Raw genomic sequence first — 20,080 nt, 5'->3', positions numbered from 1 at the left:
GCCTGCAGCCAACCTCGGGAGAACTTTCTTTCTTGCATCCTATTTCTCAATGCCAACTGCTTGCTGGCTGCAGCAATAACCATGCCTTTAAACACCATCCATCAGGCCTACAGCTCAAACATTTGTTTATCTGAAAAGGGTTTTAGAGCCTCTTTTGTCCTAGTGCTCAGAGGTCTTCTCTGTAATTTGTTTCCCTCGGCAGATATAATAAAAACATTTTTTAAATGATGCCAGAATCAAATCCCTCTTTCCACAATCTGATCTGCAGCTAGCAGAGAACAAAGGCTTGCAAGGATGGGGCTTTCCGGTAAGTAATGTTTGGGTAGGCATGTGACAGCATCCGTTACATTTGGACACTCAGCTGGACAACCACTTACGACTGCCAATTTAAACTGATCCAGTGCTCTCCCATGGCACCAGTATTTATGTTCTCTCAATTGATCAGCAAGCGCCAGGGGCCATGAGCCCAGCCATCCAAACCAGCGCACCCCGTGAGCAGCGGGCTCCAGCTCCCGACGCCTCCTGCCAGACCCCTGCTGCCTGCATTCGGCTTCGCCGCTGGCTCTGGCAGCGGGGGCGGAAGGGGAGGGAGAGGCAGGGAAACCCAGCGGTGGCAGGGACCAACCCTGGCTGACACTGCCAGAGCAGGACCATTTAACTCACGCCCACCATCGCTGGCAGCCAAAAAGATTATTCTGCCCACGTAGCGTCGCCTCGTGCAGGGGCATGCACAGAGCCGAGCTAGCTGTGCCTGAAATCCCACCCAGCCTCGACCCTCCCGCAGCGGGACAATCGCCGAGGACGAGGCAGCCGGCTGGCACGGGCAGGGCAGGCACGGACCTCCCGCAAGGTGTCTGCCGCTTTCCGGGATGCTCCGAGACAGTACGCCGTGGGAGCGAGGGCGGATGCTAGCGAGGTGCCTGGGGAGGAAGGCTCTTGGGGAAGGAGCGGCGGGAGGGCTCGGGAGAGGACATATGGTGCCTCTCTGATGGGAGTCGCTGCTGTAGCATCTGCTGATATAGCTTCTGCTGCTGCCAACACAGAAAAGCTTCATATGGCAAAGAGCTCCTCGCAACAAGTGCTTCTGCCCTTCCACCCCACTCTCTGCAAAGGCTTCTCACTCACTTGCACTGCAACAGCAGAGAATACACCAGGAAAAAAAAATAGCACGGAAGGAAGAGGAAGGGTTGCCCTTTCGGAAAATTGGCAAAAACACAACGTTTTCACTTCCTAAGCAAATCCTCATCCCCAGCTTCAAGCCACCCATTTCTTATGCATTGCCACACACCCTTGGTTAGACACGATGTGCGCACTTAGTGATCCAATACAAAGCACGCAATTTATTTTCTTTTCTGATATTGGGCTCAAGTCTGTGAACTGTAGTAGTTTAGAGAGTTTAATCCCACGAAGGTCTGGACAGCAGCAGAAATGCAAAGATCAAAGGTGTCCAGCCACACTGATTATTTCAGCTACCAAATGGCGTGCCAGGCTGCAGGGACACTGCAGCGCCCTTTCTCTCACAATGCCACCAAGTCGACATCCAAGAGAAACGTTAATTACAAAAGCCAGTTTTAATCCTTCTCCAACTCACTAAATTATTTAACCCCAATCCTATGCTACCTCATAATGTCACTGCAACCTATTCAATAACTACCGTCCCAAAGGTGTATTTGTTATACTAGAAAGGCCATCTCGGAAGCTGAAAGCTTATCTACGTTCAGAGAAGACCAAAGCAGAACGCTGGCAGCAAAGGACAAGCTGGATGACCAGGAGAACTGAGAACCTGACAAAAGGAACTGAGGATGATATTTATCCTGCCAAATTTTAAGGCATCTGATACCTTTCTGAGACAGGTACCATTCACTTCTTTACTGTGACAGAAATTAGCACCTCCAGAGCATCACCAAGCACAGCTGCCTTCCACATCTGTCGCTCTCAGAGAGCCTCTCCCTCTCTGCAGTGACTGTTGAGGTGGTCACGACAGATGAAAATCAGGGCAGAGAAAACCACCCCAAAAAACCCAGCAATGCAGAGGCATGGGAAGGACGCAACTGCTCTCTAGGGAGGGACAATCCACCAGGACCAGTGCCAGTGTGAGAACCAGGAGGTCTAAGCTGGCCATGCTTAATCCATGGTTGGAAACAAGAAGCTGATGACTAAGACTGTCCAACAGGAGTAAAAAGGGGCAAAAAAAGGACACAATTTTCAAGAGGAAGCCTAGGAAGCTCAGGAAAGGGTCTTCAGGACCAGGTCTCAGTTCCTGTCTTCAGATTCCGTGTTTATAACTCAATCAAGGCTGAAACTGAAAAGATAAGACACAACAGAGAAAAACCAAACTCCTTTCTCCCAGCTCCAGCTATCACCGGGAGTGTTTCAGGACACGCTGCGCTGCTGGCAAGGCGTGCAGCTTATTGACTCTGACTGCATCACTACTCGACGCGTGTCTGCTGGCTTATCTCTCACTTTCACACCAGCGGCCACAGTAACATCCTGGCACCACTGTTTCCCGAACCCACAGCATCCCCCAGAGCCAAGGGAGCCCAGGTCCACCGACGGTTGGACAACACTTTCCTGGTTCAGCGCTGGAAGGTGCCCGATCTGAACCGCCTGGCTGCGAGACCAGCAGAACGTATTGGAGAAACCCGTCTGCCAGCTACGCTGCCAAGCTATAGTGAGAACGAATTTGAATAATAAAAGCTGGAATAAGAAGATGCCTTGGAGAGAGCACTGGTATAGTGCTTTCCGAAGCTTCAATTTAAAGCCTTGTTTCTAAAGCTAATGCAGTCGTAAGGGACATTAGCCTCATTTTTGTCAAGAGAACTTGTCAACACAGCAGTATTTAAGATAAGACACTAAGGACTCGTTTCATTTTGCAGACAGATCACCAGGAAAGAAAGTAGTTGTGCCACACTTGCTTCACAGGAAAATAAATTTACATTCTCCCTGGGCCTAATCACGGGATGCTGTTTTATAACACCGCCCATGCGAGCAGCCTGATGTTTTATCAGCGTGCACACTGCAGCAGAGATGGGATCCAAATCCACCGTGGGGCTAGTGCGGGACCCCGCAGGGAGGTGCCTGAGGCAGGCCACCGCTGGCGACAGGCACCCAGGGACACGGAGCCTGCCATCTCCCATCCACACACAACAGGCAAAACATCTGGCCCAGCTCCTGAAGGGTCAGGTCCTCCTACCGATAGTGCTCACCAGCTGAGCCACGACCAGTGGACTGTGATTTGAGGGCTAAGGGGAGAAAACCGATGGTAGAAATAGAGAATTGGCTTTGCCTCCTCAGCAGTACGAGCAGGAGATTGAAATGGAACTGGGCTGGCCTGGGTGTTAGAGATGCGCCACGGGCGAGTCAGCGGAAAGGGAAGAAAAGAGGCTATACCCTGCATCATTAGAACGAAAAAAACCAAACCCCAAATCAAACAAAACTACAAAAGCTATATTTGCATGATCCCCCTTCCATCTCACCTTGCTTTAAGAAATCAAAACGTTCCCAGGAGCCCGGGTGCGTAACACTGGCACAGCTTCACACCTGCCCACGTGCCAGCCCCAGAGCTGTGTTTGCAACAAGTCCAACATAACAAGGCTGGTGCCCGGGCCTAAAGGCTACTCCGAGACTTGCAGCTTCCTCAGCAAAAAGCTGAAAATGCCCTTTTATTTGCAGTTGTCACTCAGAAGTAACAGCAGTATAACCTTGTCCCCAGCTTTGGAACAGAACCAGCTTGCAGAGGAAGCACAACCCTGGGCTGCAGGCTCGAGGGCAGGAGGGTGGCTCAGCTCTGCTACGGATTCTGCACTTGCAGAAGAACTAAATCATTACAACGGCCAGAAACGTCCCTCGGGAAGGAAATCCTCTCAAAGATAAATCAATAACTCAGTGTAATTTTAGCATGCAGCCAGAAGAATTTACATTGCCAGGAAGGCTGAGAGCTCTGCCACAGAGACAGAGCCACAGCATCATCAAACGGCCCTGCAGCGGACCCCTACCCAAGACCTCAGGCTCTAGGTATTCACGGCAAAGGCAGGAGCCCAGGCTGTGCCATGCCGGGACCTCTACGGACCCAAAATGAAACGGCAGCAGCAGGAACATGGTAGGACAAAACTCCCTTGAGACAAACCTTCCTGTCCCCGGCTGTCCCAGCTGCCCTCCTCTGCAGCGGAGTGGCGGTTCTCCGCAGGCACGGCAGCACTGCAAACGCTCCCAGACCTTGCAGGGCAAGAGGTGTGTGAGTACAGAGCGCGAGCCAGAACGAGCACAGGAGTACGGGGGAGCGCCACAGCCTTCACCCCCTGCCCAGACTTACAGGGGTTCCACCAGCCAAACCACCCCCAAAAAAGGCAACACAGATATGCGGCAGCACTCAGTGATTAACGAGACTGCAATTTACGTAATTATATTAATGCATAGTACACTTGGACCGATAAGTTCAAGGAAACTAATGACACTTTACAGCACAGTTCAACACTGAGCAGTAACTCTAGCAAAAAGAAAAAAAAAGGCCCCTAATTATTCAGTAGTTGTTCTCCTCCCAGATTCTCAGGGTCAGCCTGGAGGAGAAGGTGGCCTGAATTATATTTTCGTTTCCAGAACATCAACAGAATTGCTAACTAAGTTCCAGCAGCAAGGTCGAAGCCTGCCCACAGTGATGCACGCCATCCCCCTCCTGGCTGCCGGCTCCAGCACACAGAGGCACCACTGCACCCCAGATCTCAGGCTGCCCGTGTCCTCTGCAAACGTGTTCAAAACACCCGCACTCTTGTGCTGCTCCTCCAGAGACACAGGACCAGTGCCTCTGCCATCTTTTTGCTTTGGTGCCCAGCATGGATGGATAAAGTACAACTAATTCTTTAGAAGCTAAAATTGGCCTTCACGAAGCACGAACGGTGTGTTTTACGTGTCAAGGAGTTGACCCTCACTGAAGATAAACTTGACGAGCAAAGACCCCAACCCCCCTGCAGCAATTCACTGTACACCCAGGCCACCTACACGGTGCATATTGTTGCAACCAAAGCACCCAGCAGACGTGGAGCAAAGGGCTTGGAAGGAGCCTGCCTGCAGGCGGGTGTTCAACAGCAATGCCCATACCTGCCTGGAGAGCTCTGCAGCGGGACTGCTCATCACCCCGCTTCACAGAGCTCGAGGCACATGCAAACCCTCCCTACGCAGGCGGCTGCTGTTGCCGCTCTTTCTCCTTTGTGCTTTTAGGACCTGCCACATGCACACAGACGTGCGGTCCCCTGTCCTCCCGCACGCGCCCTTCCCCTGCCGCAGCCCGCCTGCAGTAACTGATGCATTTTGGAGCCTCTGTGCTGGTCACAGCCATGTCACTCCTCACACCCTCCTCCGATCCCAACAAGCTCTCAAACAGATGTGCCCATGCTCCACCAACGCTGATGGGCTCCAAGAGCCTGTAGCTGCAAATCCAGCTTTACAGCAGCTACAGATGCGCTCTATGTTTCCATATTATTTCATCGAGACTTGGACTTTGTGCTTCTGAAATGCCAAGATCTGCTAGCAGAGCTGATCCAAGGGGTGAAGCCACAGCTCGTGCCAGTGCTGCTCCAAAGATGAAGATGCTTTATGACCACCCCAAACAAAACCAGGACAACCTGTTACGTTCCTACAATGCTGAACACAAAGATGCCCAAGAAGTCAGGGCAGAACAACTCTGCCACGACAACACAAAAGAGGAGACCCCACAAGCCCACCACCATGCCTGATACAAAACCAAAATTAAAACCAAAATCAGATGAATGGTCACAAGTTTAGTGTCTCAGGATCGCACCCATGGGCCACGAGCCAGCAAAGCTCTTCTGGTAGCTTCCACGCTCAGAAGCGGCATCCTTCAAGAGGGAACATGCAAAAAGGCAGCTCAGTGATGATGGGTAAGACACACACAAAGTAATCCGTCACATGCCTCTCTGTGTGCACCCAAATGTCCTGCAACACAATTAGAAATCAATAGCAAGACACAGAAACCCTCAACCACACAGCGAAATGTAAAGAACGCTTGTAATATTGATTTTAAAAGTGCTTCAGAGAAGACAGTTGTGAAGGAGTCTGAGAAAGCAAAGCAAAATGCCGGAATTAAAGCCTTTTTTCCTCAAAAAGACATTAATAATGGATTTTCAATGCAAGAAGAAAAACTGAAACCCACACCAGATTCTCCTGGTAATAACAGCTTTCTGCAAAGCCCAACTATTAATGTAGCAGGGACGTCCATCAATCAAGCACAGAGAAAGTACTTTGAGAGCTAAAAAAGGAGCAAGCAAACATCTGCTTTTGGCAACTTAAATTTTGCCCTTAAGCACAAGGAATGTAATAAATTATCAGAAGATTGGGCTTGAACTCATTTTCTTCCATCCTGGAGAGCTAAAGGCTGAGGACAGGGGTAAAGGTACACAAACACACCACCGCTGTGATTTATGCTTGACAAAAATGGAAGAAACAAGGACAGTTTCATTTGTAGACTGAGGAACTCTCGAAAAACACCAGTGTCATTCTCAACACCAACAAGGCAGTGAGCTCCCAACTGCGAATGCGTGGCAACACCTGCAGCGAGGTGACAAGTGAACCATCCTTGCAGCCTGCAGCTTTAGCAACCACCTTTCTGCCGTTACGGGAGTTCTTGTGAACCCTTCTGTACTTTCAGCCAGCCTTAGCCTGTCCAAGGGTGTTCACACACTGGAGCGGTGCCAGGGTGGGGGGACAAGATGTGCAAACTTGCTCCGAGAGTCGCATCCCTCCTCCCTACAGCTCTTTGCGTTGCCGCACGCTGCCCATGGGCGGCTGCGGTGCTTGAGGCAGGGCACCGGTGCCTGCATTTCGCAGTGCTCTCGGCAAGCAGCACTTCACATTTTGGGTCCGTCCATGCAGACGAGCACTGACATGGGTGTTAGCAGCAAACCTGAGAAAAGCTGGATTTACACCAAAAAACCCAGCTGCCAAAGAAAGTAATTGGGGTGTCTTTATGCCTCCAGTATTTCCTCTCTTTTAAAACACAGTAGGTCAAAACAAGTGCTGGAGATAATGAACAGAATTTACTGATTCAACCAGAAGAAGCTGCAGGCATCACTGCAACTAAGTCTTAATAAATTCTGAAGAGTGACACTATAAAATGACATTATGGTAGTCTGTATTTATTGCCTCCCCATGCTTTCTGTATCCAAGGTGCCACGTTACGCTTAATAACAGTTTTTCTCCCCAGCTGCCAGTGTTGCAAATCCTACCTGACGAGCTGCCGGTTGGGGTTAAGCCCCCCAAATACACACATCTTCACCGCTGCAGAGCTTTGCACTCACAAGGGTAAGCGATTAATTGATTAATTAATTGAACCAGCAGTGCCCAGGCGATGCATAGGGGGGTACAGGCTGCCTCCTCACCTCAGGGGTGCTGGCTCACAGGGCTCGCTGCTTTGTCCCAGCTCCACCAGCAGAAGTGATGCAGACAAGGAGCAGCCATTGGTGCAAGGCACCGTTGCGCACCGCCAGGTTTCCGAGCAGAAGCATGCTGAGGACGGGCAAACTTCGCTGCCGCGCCTGGAGCACTGCCAGGCGGCACGGTGGCCTGCGCTGGCTGGGCAGCCCCACCAGCAATGTCCTGCCCGGGCTCACAGCAAGCTCTGTGCAAGGCGTCAGGAGGTCCACACGTAAAACCATGGTGGACCAGAGCTCCTCTGCTTCCTCATGCCAGAACAGAAGGAAACCTCCCTGTTCAGGGTTCCCAGCTCCGCTACCACTGCAACATGTGCTTCGGTGACTCCATATCTGGCCTTTAGACCATGCATACAATCCTTCTCCAGTGTGGTCTTCATCAAGTGTCCTGGTTTACCTGTCTGTGCAGTATTCCTAAGCCTGCAAGAAAATCCCCTTTGCACTCAGGCTGCACACTTGGGCTGTGGATGGATACTTGACAAATATGAAGATGCTGTTGTCCCACTCCTACCTGCATTATCTACGCTACAAAGGACAAAAAAGAAATCATGTGAACCATCTCTCATTTTCAGGAGGAAAAAAAAAAAGTCAACAAAACTCACACATACACAAATCAGCTTATCAAGTATAAGAGAGAGCAAACAGTAAAAATTGCCAGTGTAGGCGGCCTGACCTAATGCGAGAACATTTGTTGGAGTGGATGAAGGAGAGCATATACACTTGCTCCTCATAAAGCAGTCACATTAACACCTCTGACCGACACAGACTGACTTGGAAGAGCTTCGTCTCTTCCTCCTCTCTTGCTTGCCAGCAAGAGCGGGCTCTCCCAACAGGCAGCCAGGTGAGGTACAAGCTCTCCTCTGTCTGCAGCCTCGCTCTGCTCCTCCTTCAGGACATGTCCTTCCCACTTCAGGATGTAATCCACAGGTTTCGAGAGCACCTGAAAAGATCAGTTGGTGGAAAGATGGTAAAATAGGGGTCACAGGAAAAGCCCCCTGGTTTATCTTCCAGCAAAGGCTCTGGTCCCACAGGGTGCCTTCACTCCAGCCTCTGGCTCCTGGTTCCAGTTCGGCTGGCCCCAGCAGCTGGTCTCAGATGTTACTTTCTGCTGCCTCCCTTCAGAGAAGTCTCCAACAACTCTTGCCATGTTTGCTCATTTCAGATTTCAGCTGGTGTTAGCAAGGGGCAACAGTCAGCATCACCGCCACCACGGTCTGCAGCTCTCTGTGAAGCCCACCGTCAGATCTTCCATTTTAAAAAAGGCACTGCCACACAGGTTGGCTGAGGTTGGAAGACACCTCTGGAGACCATCCTGTCCAAGCCCTGCTCAAGCAGGGTCATCTCCAGCAGGTTGCCCAGGACTGTGTCCAGCTGGGTTTTGAGCATCTCCTAGGATGGAGACTGCACAACCTCTCTGGTGGAGCTGACCTGCTCCACCGTTCAATCACTCAACGGTAAACCGAATTTTTCTGTGTTTGAACAGTCTCTTCCATTTCAATTTTCCCTGTCAAGACCCCTCTGCAGGGCAGCAGACGCCACAGGCGCAGCACCCACTCCTCCCAGCTTTACATCATATAGTCTGTAAATACCTTCCCAGTACCTGTACAAGCCTTCACAACTTGCCACCTCCTTCCAGCTGTAGCTAATTGTGATACAGACAGGTCTAATCATTTTTGCATATTATATCAGCTGCAGAACAGAGAGATAACTGTAATTTGCAGCAACCTGGTTAACAGGTTATATGATAGTATAATTAATAGAACAGGTGGGTTTTGTTTCAAATAAGAAAAGCAGCAGATTACATCAAAATGTAAATGCATCTTAAAATACAGTCTCAGTGATAAATTCAAGGTGTTTTCTAAAAACACCACCAGACAGAAACAGAAACGTTTCACTTGGGCTGAGCGACAAATCCTAAAAATAAGACCTGGTCTAGGGTTAAAATGTAAATTGTTGATTTGATCTATTTATTCACACCCTGCAGTGATGGGAGAGACATGCAGCTTAGTGTTTCTCCTTTCACTTTGCAGGATCATAGGCACATTCCTGTTCTCGCCATTGCCACTTGCAAGGTCTTTGCAACCCTGGGAGATCTCCAGCAGAAGAACAGAAGAAATACCAAGTGACAGACTGCATACATTAATTTAGTATTCAGATAACATCCTGTTGCAAGTGAATGACCCAAGCAGAACTTCCTGCAGTCTTAAGGAGCAGGCAGAAAATCAGGAGAGAGGAAAAAGAATCTCTGAAGAAAGGTCTTTTGAATCAGAAATGTTATCCTTAATTAGAATTTCCAACACCACCACACTTACTCCTTCCAAAATGTAAACACATAATAAAAAATTAAACTTGAATATAGTGTTGAGCTCTTGCAATAAATGGGAATTAGTTCTACAAAACATAAAGACAGACCCAAGGAGATTACGTTTCTTTCTCAAGCTTATCCTGGTAAAGCAGAGCTGGAAAAAAAACAACATACATGTATCTCTGTTCAACTCAGAAAGTTCCTGGAGATGCTAAAGGAAGTTGTTTCAATAAAGTGGAGACATTTGTTTCAGTGTGCATTCAAGAACAAATCCAAAACAAGCTTCTAGACCTCAAGAAACATCAAACAGCTTTTTAAAGTCCCAAATTCATTGCAGATTCAAGAATGAACAGAGGGCAGAGGGCAGAGAAAACACGTCACTAAATCAGGATAGCATGATGGATATTCAGAGGTTTCCTCCAGAGAGCAAGGTGCTTTTAAGCCAGAATGGGGGAGGCACAGCACAAGGCTCTGAAAAGGGTTTGTGGAAAAAGATCTGTTGCTAGTGTGAGCCTATAAATAAATATATGGAAAAATTAAAATAAATAAGCAAGCAGCAGCCCCACCTGAGTAAGAACACTAATTTGCAGGCATGGACTGTGAAGGACCAGGATGAAATATTCCTCGCAGGAGCCATTTGACTGTGTGCTGACTGCCTGGAAAAAAAATAAATCTGGCTTTGTGCTCACCCACCTGAAATCAATTTTGTAGAAATTTTAGTAAGCGGGGTCTCAGCCCACAGGGGAGACTGCAGGAAGGAATGGCCAGAGCAAGACCATGGGGAAAAAATACTTTCTTCCTAATTATGAAAAAGGTAACGCTGTGAAACTGTGTTCTAGTGATGTACGTGATCTAGACTGAACACCAATGAATCCTTTCCTAGGTTTAGCTCCTAGAGCCAGGTGTTTTTGTAAAAACTGTCAAACACACCCCAGGGACCAAACCCCAAGGTGCCGGAGCACATGGCCTTAGGTGTGTCGGGGAAAAGGGTTCAGAAATGCTCATTCTGCCCACAGGCTGTACGCACTGGCGTTGTGCAGTTCTGCGTGGGCTCAGCGGCACTTCTACTCTGAGACACGCTCGGTCCAGGCAGGCAGGCTGGATGCAGAGCCAGTGATGCTGAAGGGATGGACATGGAAGGAACTGGAAAGACAGTGCATCCCCTCGGGGATGGGGCGGACCACCTGCCTCCACCATGGCCAACCTCGACCAGCAAACAAGACAAAACACAGGAGAGCCATCTGAATACACATCTGCCTTATATCAGTAGGTCAGCAATTAATTTATGAAATTATGTAGTAAAATTACAAATTTGGGGGGGGGAATACTCAGCTCTGCAGGAAGGCCTGATCTCCAGAGCTACCAGCCTCTCCAAGAGCGTGTGGTCAAACACGTCCCACAGCAAACCCAGCCCTGTGCTCCGGGAGCAGCGCTGCTCTGCTGTCATGCCCAGGAAAGAGTTTCCAAACCAGGAAAATAATTGCTCTTGGAGCCCTCTGTCACCAGGAAGGAGCAGGCCAGCTCCAGAAGGTGACAGGGAGGTGCTGAGCCCTGCTGGCACAAGGAGGCTGACCCTGCAGCTCAGGGGCCATAGCGTGCAGCAGCAGCTGGAGGACTCGCCTCATCTCCAGCATCTGTGATGGTGCTTTGGTGGGAATTCAATGCTTTCCTGGCCGCAGGAGCAACCTCCAGGGTTTCCCAGGGTTGGAGGTCTGACCTGTGGCTAAGCCAGCACACGTTACAATGCCTGGAATGCTTGTCCCACAAAACAAGATCATGCATTTGAGGTGTGAGAGAATTGCTCTGATTATATTAGGTCAAACCTTCAGAACCATTTCAGTGACTCTGGAACCCAAGTCACACTTCTTGAAAAACATTTTCCCATAATATGCAATGCAAATGTTAGAGCCAAGGTCCTGGTATGGCTTGCTTGCTCTGGAAGGAGGAGGAAAGATACTCAGACTGGAAATTCCAGATAACCAAGCCGGATGCACTCCCAAAACGTTTTCCAGGAGGGAAAACATCTTTCTTCCAAAGCAGTGCTACAAGCTTGAAATAAATGCACAGAACATTAGATAAAGACAGAGATAAAAATAGGCCCGTTATTAAATACCTCTTTAATGAGGTTCATCCTTCTAAACAGTCACAGGAAGGTTATTAACATTATAGCAGAAAATATAGCATGCTTACACGTAAAAACCATAGCAAGATATTCCTCATCACCCAGCACACGTTTCAGCATCTCTCAGCAGCTTGCATGCTCACAGCATCCCTGGCTTAGCAGAAAGAAGATAAGAGAAAGGAATGAGAGATATCTTCTCTGGGAAACAGTCTCTCTTCTTTCAAAGCATTTTTCCCCTCCAAACAATGTAAATTTAACCATGTGAATGAATCCCACTACTTATGTCTACTACTACACAGCTGATACACTTATTCCCTTTGCTAATGCTACACCTACATTACAATAACACCAATCAGAGAACCATTAAAGCTAAGTTTGAAAATATTTTGAAAAATGGAGCCTAACTTCCTCCTGCTGCACAAAAAAAGCCACCCGACTCTTAAAACACCTCCATCCCCTGGTTTATAACTGCTCCAAATTAACCCATAAGACACTGCGGAGCATGGAGTCATAAACGCAGTGAGCAGGAGGCACGGTTTGTCTCATGTGAAAATGCATCATTACACCCCTGTTTCAGTTATGCCCAACATCCAAGCCCACGGCTATGTGTTAGAGGAGCTGCAAACTTTTACCTCTGCTCCTCAGAAGCGTAATTAGTTTTTGGCAGTATATGCATCACTGCAGAAGACTTTTATAACCACCTTGTTTAATGAAACCAGTAACACCACAGCCAGTAAGGGACAGCATTCATGCCAGCACACTGAAAACCCACCTCAGCCCCACTCTGCTCCTAAACCTGAGCAAGCTGAGTGATAGATTTAAAGATTTTTCTCACCAACACCAGTGATGCCAGGATACTGGCAGCTCTTGAAATGACAGAAAAAAAGAGAAATTTTATCTGGATTGGGGCAGGGGCAGTGGAACTGCCTCCCAGTTCATTTCACAAATGCTGAACCTGATACCCTCATGGACATGCTGAGAAAACAACGGCTGCAAAACCTCCCAGGTCACAGAGAAGCAGATAGAAAACACAGGGGATAACCCTATGAGCTGGACCGGTACCTGGCCATGCTGAACGTGCCCCACCGAGCAGCACCTTGCCACCCATCCTGCCACCCTGAGCTGTGCTGTGCTGGGGCTGGGCACAGCCACCAACCCCTGCCATTTTGCTTAATTAAAACCTGCAAGTTAAGTGTACTGACACACAGCAGTCTATCTCTGCCCAGTTCCCAGACACGGTTTAGTACCAGGAGCTACATAGTTCTGAGGTCTCATGTTATTAAAATTAAAATATATAGTTACAGATACACACTGCATTTACAACACGCTACAAAACAGATAATCAAAACTGCATTACTACACTTGTCATATTAGAGAAGCAAAGTGTTATTTATAAAGTGGGAGTCTTTTTTTTTATTATTATTATTATTTTAACGTGCATGCTCAGTTACTGGCCTATAAGTTTCTGTTATTTGCTACGGGTTTGCATTCCTTAGCGTGAATGACAATGGCTCCGCAGCTCTGTCCTCTCCTGGAAAAGGTCAGCTTTGTGCCTAAGGACCCAGCTCACTAACGTTCATGATGTTTCACGAGTGTTTCAACTACGCAGGTCCGAGGCTACAACGCTCCCAGCATCACCTACACTGGCATCCCGTCGGGGTGCTGGCGGCAGCTCCCGGCAGCTCCAGCGCTGGGAACGGGCAGCCCACAGCAGCAGCTGGGACGCCAGCCTGCTCCCACGCAGCGCTGCCTTGCCCTTGTCGGCACACTGAAGAGATGGCTTGACAAGGACCAGGTGTGCATCCCCGGCGGGTGCCCTCTGACTCCCCAGCTCAGGGAACCTGTCGGTAAAGAAAATCCAAGCAGATAATGCAGAGCACGGCTGGAGATAGGTAACAGCGCTGCCCTCATCTGCGCAGCTGAGCCGGAGGGACAGACACTCGTACAGACAGTATCTCCACATCCAAAAGCTGGCATCCTTCAAACACTCCCTACTCCAACAGGGCTTTGAGATCCCTCCTGTTGGCACGATGTCCAAGTGTCTCTCGAGCAGTCCCAGTCCTGCCCTCTTACCAACAGGCAGAGAAACACTGTTATCCCTCTTACATGGATCAGGATTAAGGCACAGAAAACGGACACGTCTGCCCTCCAGTGCCCCACACCAGAGCCAGAAGTGGCACTGGGAGCTTCAGCCCTGCCACTTTTGCCAGAGAAGACTTCCAGTGTAAGGACGAATTAGATTCCAGCCAGTGTTAGGGAGACCACACACCCTGTGATACGAAGGTGAGAAGTCGAGGAAAGCCCACGAGGACGGCAAAGCTGAGAGAGCATGAAAGTGCGTGGTAATAAAAAGGAGGACAAGCATGAGATACATTTAAGCTATTAAAAGCCTTGTATGCAAGAGGTCAGATGGGTAACAAGCAGAGCGAGAGCTACTAGCGGCCATAACTCTACCTCCAAGCAGTGAATATTTGCAATTGCTCTCAAGACTGCCTGGGCTCTCCTACCTGCTGTAACCACCCTGCACCTCTCTCTGTTGCTAGCCAGAGAAGATTGTAACAACTACACATTTGAGATTTTTCCCCTCTGCACATCAGTAACAAGTTATTTTATCAAAAAAACTGGAAAAGAAGCATTTCATGCGGCATAAATGAGGTTTTTAAAATCCCATTTGCCTTTCCTCTTCATGCAAATCTGTGCTAATCTGATGAGGCTTCTATTTCCAGGATTACACACGTCAAGTTTTGCAAAAATGAGCATACCCTGGTGGTTTAATGCCGTATTTCACAGCCCTCTCTTGACCGTGCTGACATAAATATTTCAGAAACCTGCACACAGCTGTATGAGTTAGGTCTAGGTCACTGAGAAGCCAATGGTTTGGACAGATTCATTAATTCAGCAAAGCAATTAGCAGGAGCCAGTGCAGCTCAGGACATCCCAGCAAACAGCAGGCAAGACGCGCACTGACAAGGTGTAAGGAAATCCTCGCCAGCCCATCCCCCACATGGGCTGCGGGACAGGCTGGCACAGGACTGTGGAGCCAAAGGGATCCCTCCTGCCATTACCTCCTCCTCCCAGCTTTATAAACCACTTCTTGGCTTACAGCAGTGCTGGCTCATCCACCCACCGAAACCTCGCGGAAAACAAAGACTGGCAATGAAACCGCACCAAGTTATTCCTCATCCTCAGTCCCGCTCTTTCCAAAACCACGGCAAGTCCTTCAAAGCAGCTTCCGAAACAGTCTCCCCAACGTGAACACTTTCTTTGAGGGCTATGCTTCCATACATGTAAAACCTCGTTTGTGCAGCAAATGAGACCTAAAACAAGGATGAACAGCAAAGATAGCTACTGATGGAGAAAGCTGCCTGAGGATCCTTGGAAGCTGCAGCCATGGATATTTAAATGCTAAGTAATGTATCATCAGCTCCCCGCTGAACCTAAGATGGTTTCATCTTCGCAGAAGCAGCAACAACAGCATGCTCACATCAACTTCGCTCTGGCAGTTTGATCAACAGCAGCAGTTCATGGCTTCTTATTCTTTAACTGCAATATAATTAGGCACTTAGGAAAATGACTCTGAACAGTACAAACACTATAGAGTAACTGCAGGTATCAGCACTGAGCTCTGCAAGCCCCAAGTTTAACCACAGATGAAGGTACAGGCCAGCCAAGCTCCTGTAACGCATGCTCTGCCTGGCAGAGCGCTGAGACGTGCTCCCTGAACCTGAGAGAGATCCAATGCTGCAACACTTCCATCACCAGTGCCAGATTCTGCTCTGTTTCTCTGGTCTGCAGGGAGCTGCCCTGGACCAAAGGAAGCCTTTCTGTGCCCCACCGTTGGCTCCTCTCACACGGAAAGCGTGCAGAGTAGACTGTAAATATTTTGATGTTTCAGGCAGATGAGGTTCTCGCTTGGTCCATCTGGATTTGGAAACTGGACACATTACTTCCCAACGTCAAACTGCCAGCTGAGAAACCTGCCAGCGAGTTTCTGCAGGAAAGTGCTGCTGCCCCAGAGGTGGACAGAACCTCTCTGCAGAGGCACTGCACAGCCCAGGCTCCCCACTGTGCTGGTTGCAGCTGAGGAGAGGATTAACTCCCTCTTCCTTTCCCAGCTAAACCCTTGCCCATCACATCCTTTTTCTTAATCCTCACAGCAATAACTTCCCAGAGGAGCCACTTCTGACCATAATGTCAGGTGGAAAATCTGTTGGTCAGTGTTATGACTAGATGGTCAATGCAATCCAACTTTCAATCATCATCAGGAATGCTAAACAAAACAGAAGAAAACAAGGTGCCCCAGATAACAAAAGTAGGTAATTCCCAAGAAATTAAGTATTCATGTGCTTTAGGATGTTGAGTGGTCATTTGGTGATTTGAAGTCACCTGGAAATGTGGAAGAAGTGGTTTTATATACAGAATCCCCAAGAAAACTGCGAATCATCAACACTATCCAATCCTTCCATTCATCTCTGTCATCCCAAAGACTAAGGATCAGCCTTCAGTTGCTGTAACTATCAGGCAAGATCACCTTGAAAAGTGGTAGGGTGTTTCTGTGTGCTGACAGACTCACCTCCACGCACTTGGCAGAGCTTAATGTAAGCAGCAACAAAAGCAAATCACTTCTGCTATGTTTCTCCAGAGAGCTTCCAACTCACAGGGGTACTATCACCTGGTAAAAGGGCATTCAGAAAGGAGAAAGACATCGGAGGAAGCATAACTTCAAAAAATTCCGTGTCTGTGGTGGAACAGTGACCTGACCATGAAAAGTGATCCGACCACGGCTGTGAACATTCAGAGGACACTGCAGTCCCAGTCATTAAAACCCAAGTTTCTACGGATGCCAACCAAGAACAGAATAAGAATCCCTGAAGATGCCTTCATTGTTTCTGCAGATGATACCAAAAAAAAGTAAAATAATAGAGGTGTTAGAAGACCTTCCAAGGCGTGTGCATCCTTTCTGTCCAAACCAGCAATGCCTAACAAAGTGTTAAAGGACTTTGTGAAGTTTCACCAACCTTTCCACGGCCTGTCAGCTTCCCAGCTGGCTGGCAGAAAAGACAACTGATCTCCTTGCTTCCAGATTACAGGTGGCAGAGCTCTTAAGGTAACTGCCTCTCTGTGTTTGCATCCAGCTACCTCCAGCAGCTTGAAGCGTGCTCAAAGTGCAAGAAAGCACTTGATCAAAATCCAGCTCACATTGTAGGCAGCGAGGGAACAACCACACAAAGCAGCATTACATACACAATAACAATTGAATTTGGTGGAGGGATTTGACAGGTTACAGGTTGATGACACTGCTGCAGTCTCAGTGGAAACACAGTTTGATGCAATTAGCAACAGGGAACTATGAAAACAGCAGAGCAAAACTGGAAATACATGTATAAAAGATGAGCAACTGCAGGACTGGACAGAAGCATAGAAATCCTGTGTTGAGCTCAGAGCAGGATCAAGATGAGACAGGAATGCAAAGGGGGGGGAAACACTGAGCTCCCTTCCACTATTCAAAACTGAAGATCCAGATTTTAAAACATTTCCTTCCCCAGGAGAGACCATCCCTGGAAGGTGGCGTGCAGGCATCCTGGAGAGGCAGCCAGCAGGAAGCGAACGACCGCGCACTGCGCTGCGCTTCTCACTGGCCTGCGCTGAGACACGCCAGCCAGGCAAGTTGGGACCCTGCTCGGCTACGAGCAAGCAAAATCACACCAGAAAACATCGGAAGATGCAGAACCACCAGACCAGACACACTGCCAATGCACACACCTCTGCTAAAGGACCAAAAGGCATATCCTTCGTGCAGCCACTTCCCTCGTCCCTCCCCTGCAGGGCCCTGTCAAACCCTCCGGGTCAGAGGCTGCAGGGATGGGCTCAGGGTGGCAGCAAGTGGCCCAGCCTTGCTTCGGGTAACACACATGCTAGAAGTGCGAGTCACAGTCCATGCACGAGATTTTGCTTCAGAGAAATGCACAGGAGACAAAAAGCCAGGCTGGCAGGGGGAGGCCAAGGAAGACTCCTCTTTCTGACATGTCTCTGCTCAAATCGGCACGCACACCTGAAACAAGGATGCGCAGCGGCTAGGCAATGAGGCAGGCCACCATTTAAGCCTTTTTCCAGAGCACCTGAAATTCTTCTCCTCTATGAATGCTGACAAGCTCCCCACTTCCACAGACCCTTTGCTGCACATGCCCATGGTGCAATTGCTACAAAAATAAAGCGGAACAAGACACTTAAGTGATGCAGAAGGTGCTACTGAACAAAACCGGCAACGATGTTTATAATGACTGCAAGTATATACACATTCTGCTTCAGCAAGGGTGGTGGGGATCTGCCAGTCTGAATACTGAGCAGGGACACTACACGCCTTCCATACATAATGGTACAAAAATGGAATACAAGTATATACTGCAGCTTTGTGAAATTTAGGGGCTTTTGTTAGACATTTACGTTATACGAAGATTTACATTTGGAAAAGTTGTTCTGCTATATCTCACAGAAATTCCAAGACAAATGGATCCCATATTTATTCATTCAATGATAATACTGCACACAGGATAAAGCTCTTAAATTCAGGGCTCTTTATAAAAAGTAATTACTACTTAGTTCACCTTTCTTAGGTGGGAAGGTATTACGCCTGCATATACAGGAGGACACCAAAGTACAAATGGATCAAATACCTTGTTCAAGACCCCAGAGGGCAAGCTTACTGATCAACCTAATTGCTGAAATATGTATGCGTACGTGCATCTGCACATGTGTGTTTAAATGGGCTTATCCTCCCCAGAGCCCTTCCCAGTGCACAGGTTTTTTGCAGTGAAGTCAGCCTGCTCAGTTGGTGTTTTCTCACCATACGTGTCCCATAGACGTCTAACAAAAGATACCAACCCAAAAAAAGGGAAGAGATTATTTTTTTTGTGGGATGTATGGATAGGGATAAAAGCTGGATTTCAAACAGCCAAGGAACAGAAAACCCATTGTGAGAGAGCTGCATAGTGTTACATTGATGGTTCTTAATCAGATTGCCACTGTGCAGCATTTCACCAGCCCACAGCGGAGCACAGCAGACCTGGGATACTGCATGCCAACAAACGTTATAAAATCTGTCCCTTGACAAGTGCACAAAGAGAAAAAAGGCTTCTGAGCTAGTGACAGAGACACATCACCACCTGCAATGTGACTGGCAGCCCACTCGGACCTGCTCCAGTGAACTGCAAGCACTTCAGCAACCGCTCCTGTTGCTGGCCGGTTTGGTGATGGTGTCCTGTCCCTGTACTGGGTCACTGAGTCCGTACCTCTTTGTCTGAACACCAGCAAAAGAATACATTGTCATGGGAACAAACAGGTATTTTGAGTTTCTGCCAGGCTGCTGTCAGTGCTGTCAGGTGGGGTTTCAGAGGGATGCTATAATTAGTCATCAGCATGTTACCTGGACGGATGGTTTGCCACTGATGTGTGGGGTAAAACACTTCCAGGTCTTCAGGATCAGCATCGTCTTCTGTTATCGGCTCTTTCCCACTGTCATCTTTTATGTCGCTCTCTTCTATTTTTGTAAGGGCAAACTCCTTTTGGATAGAAGAGATTCAGCTCATTAGCAATTGCATCTGGGTAATTTAGTGTCAGCTGAGAATACAAAATTTTTTCCCTCACCAGCAGATTTTTTTTTTGACATCCGAGATTCTTTCCACATGGTTAAATTTAGATTTAAAGTATATTAAAGGTTAAACATGCATAACTAGCATGACATTCGTGCTGAACAAAGCAACGCAGCTTATTTCCTATTCCAGTGCAGGCTGCAGGTTTTAAACAAGCTTTCGCAGAGCCTCACCTATATTACAGCCAGAACCAGGAGCCCTGACTATTACTAGGGTTGTGTAACGTTCTAAGACCCTGTTTTCCCTTGTTTAAAAATATGTCAAAGTTTTAACTTGTTCAGCTGAAGTCTTCCACACGAGTGGAACGCCTCAAGCGTTGTTGTGGTTTGTTTGTTTGTTTGTTTGTTTTTTTCTCTTAAATGCATTTATTTCAGGCTTGGAGAAGATTTCAGCTAAAATAGTTCAGCTATTTCCAAAATAGGACACAGGGAAAACACACCGAATTGCCCACACAATAAAAACGCAAGCATCCTTTTCTCCACCCATTCCCAGTGTCCTCCAAGTCTTTTAAAACAATGAGGCAGCAATTTAATCACCACCTACTCTGCAAGTGCAGCACACG

The 20,080-nt window shown here is 48.2% G+C and overlaps 1 protein-coding gene across 8 annotated transcripts in view; it reads right to left on the bottom strand.

The window, feature by feature from the left end:
• The window catches only part of SIL1 (SIL1 nucleotide exchange factor), a 97,375-nt gene that overhangs the window by 52,130 nt on the left and 25,165 nt on the right, over positions 1 to 20,080 (bottom strand). For all 8 annotated transcript variants that reach the window (XM_056349286.1, XM_056349291.1, XM_056349283.1 and 5 more), the window contains one exon: positions 19,293 to 19,428. In XM_056349286.1, coding sequence (XP_056205261.1) covers positions 19,293 to 19,428 — 136 coding nt within the window. The remainder of the gene's footprint in view (positions 1 to 19,292; positions 19,429 to 20,080) is intronic.

Source organism: Falco biarmicus, chromosome 8 (genome assembly GCF_023638135.1).
Source record: "Falco biarmicus isolate bFalBia1 chromosome 8, bFalBia1.pri, whole genome shotgun sequence".
NCBI lineage: Eukaryota > Metazoa > Chordata > Aves > Falconiformes > Falconidae > Falco > Falco biarmicus.
This window is presented reverse-complemented; position numbering and strand designations above follow the sequence as displayed.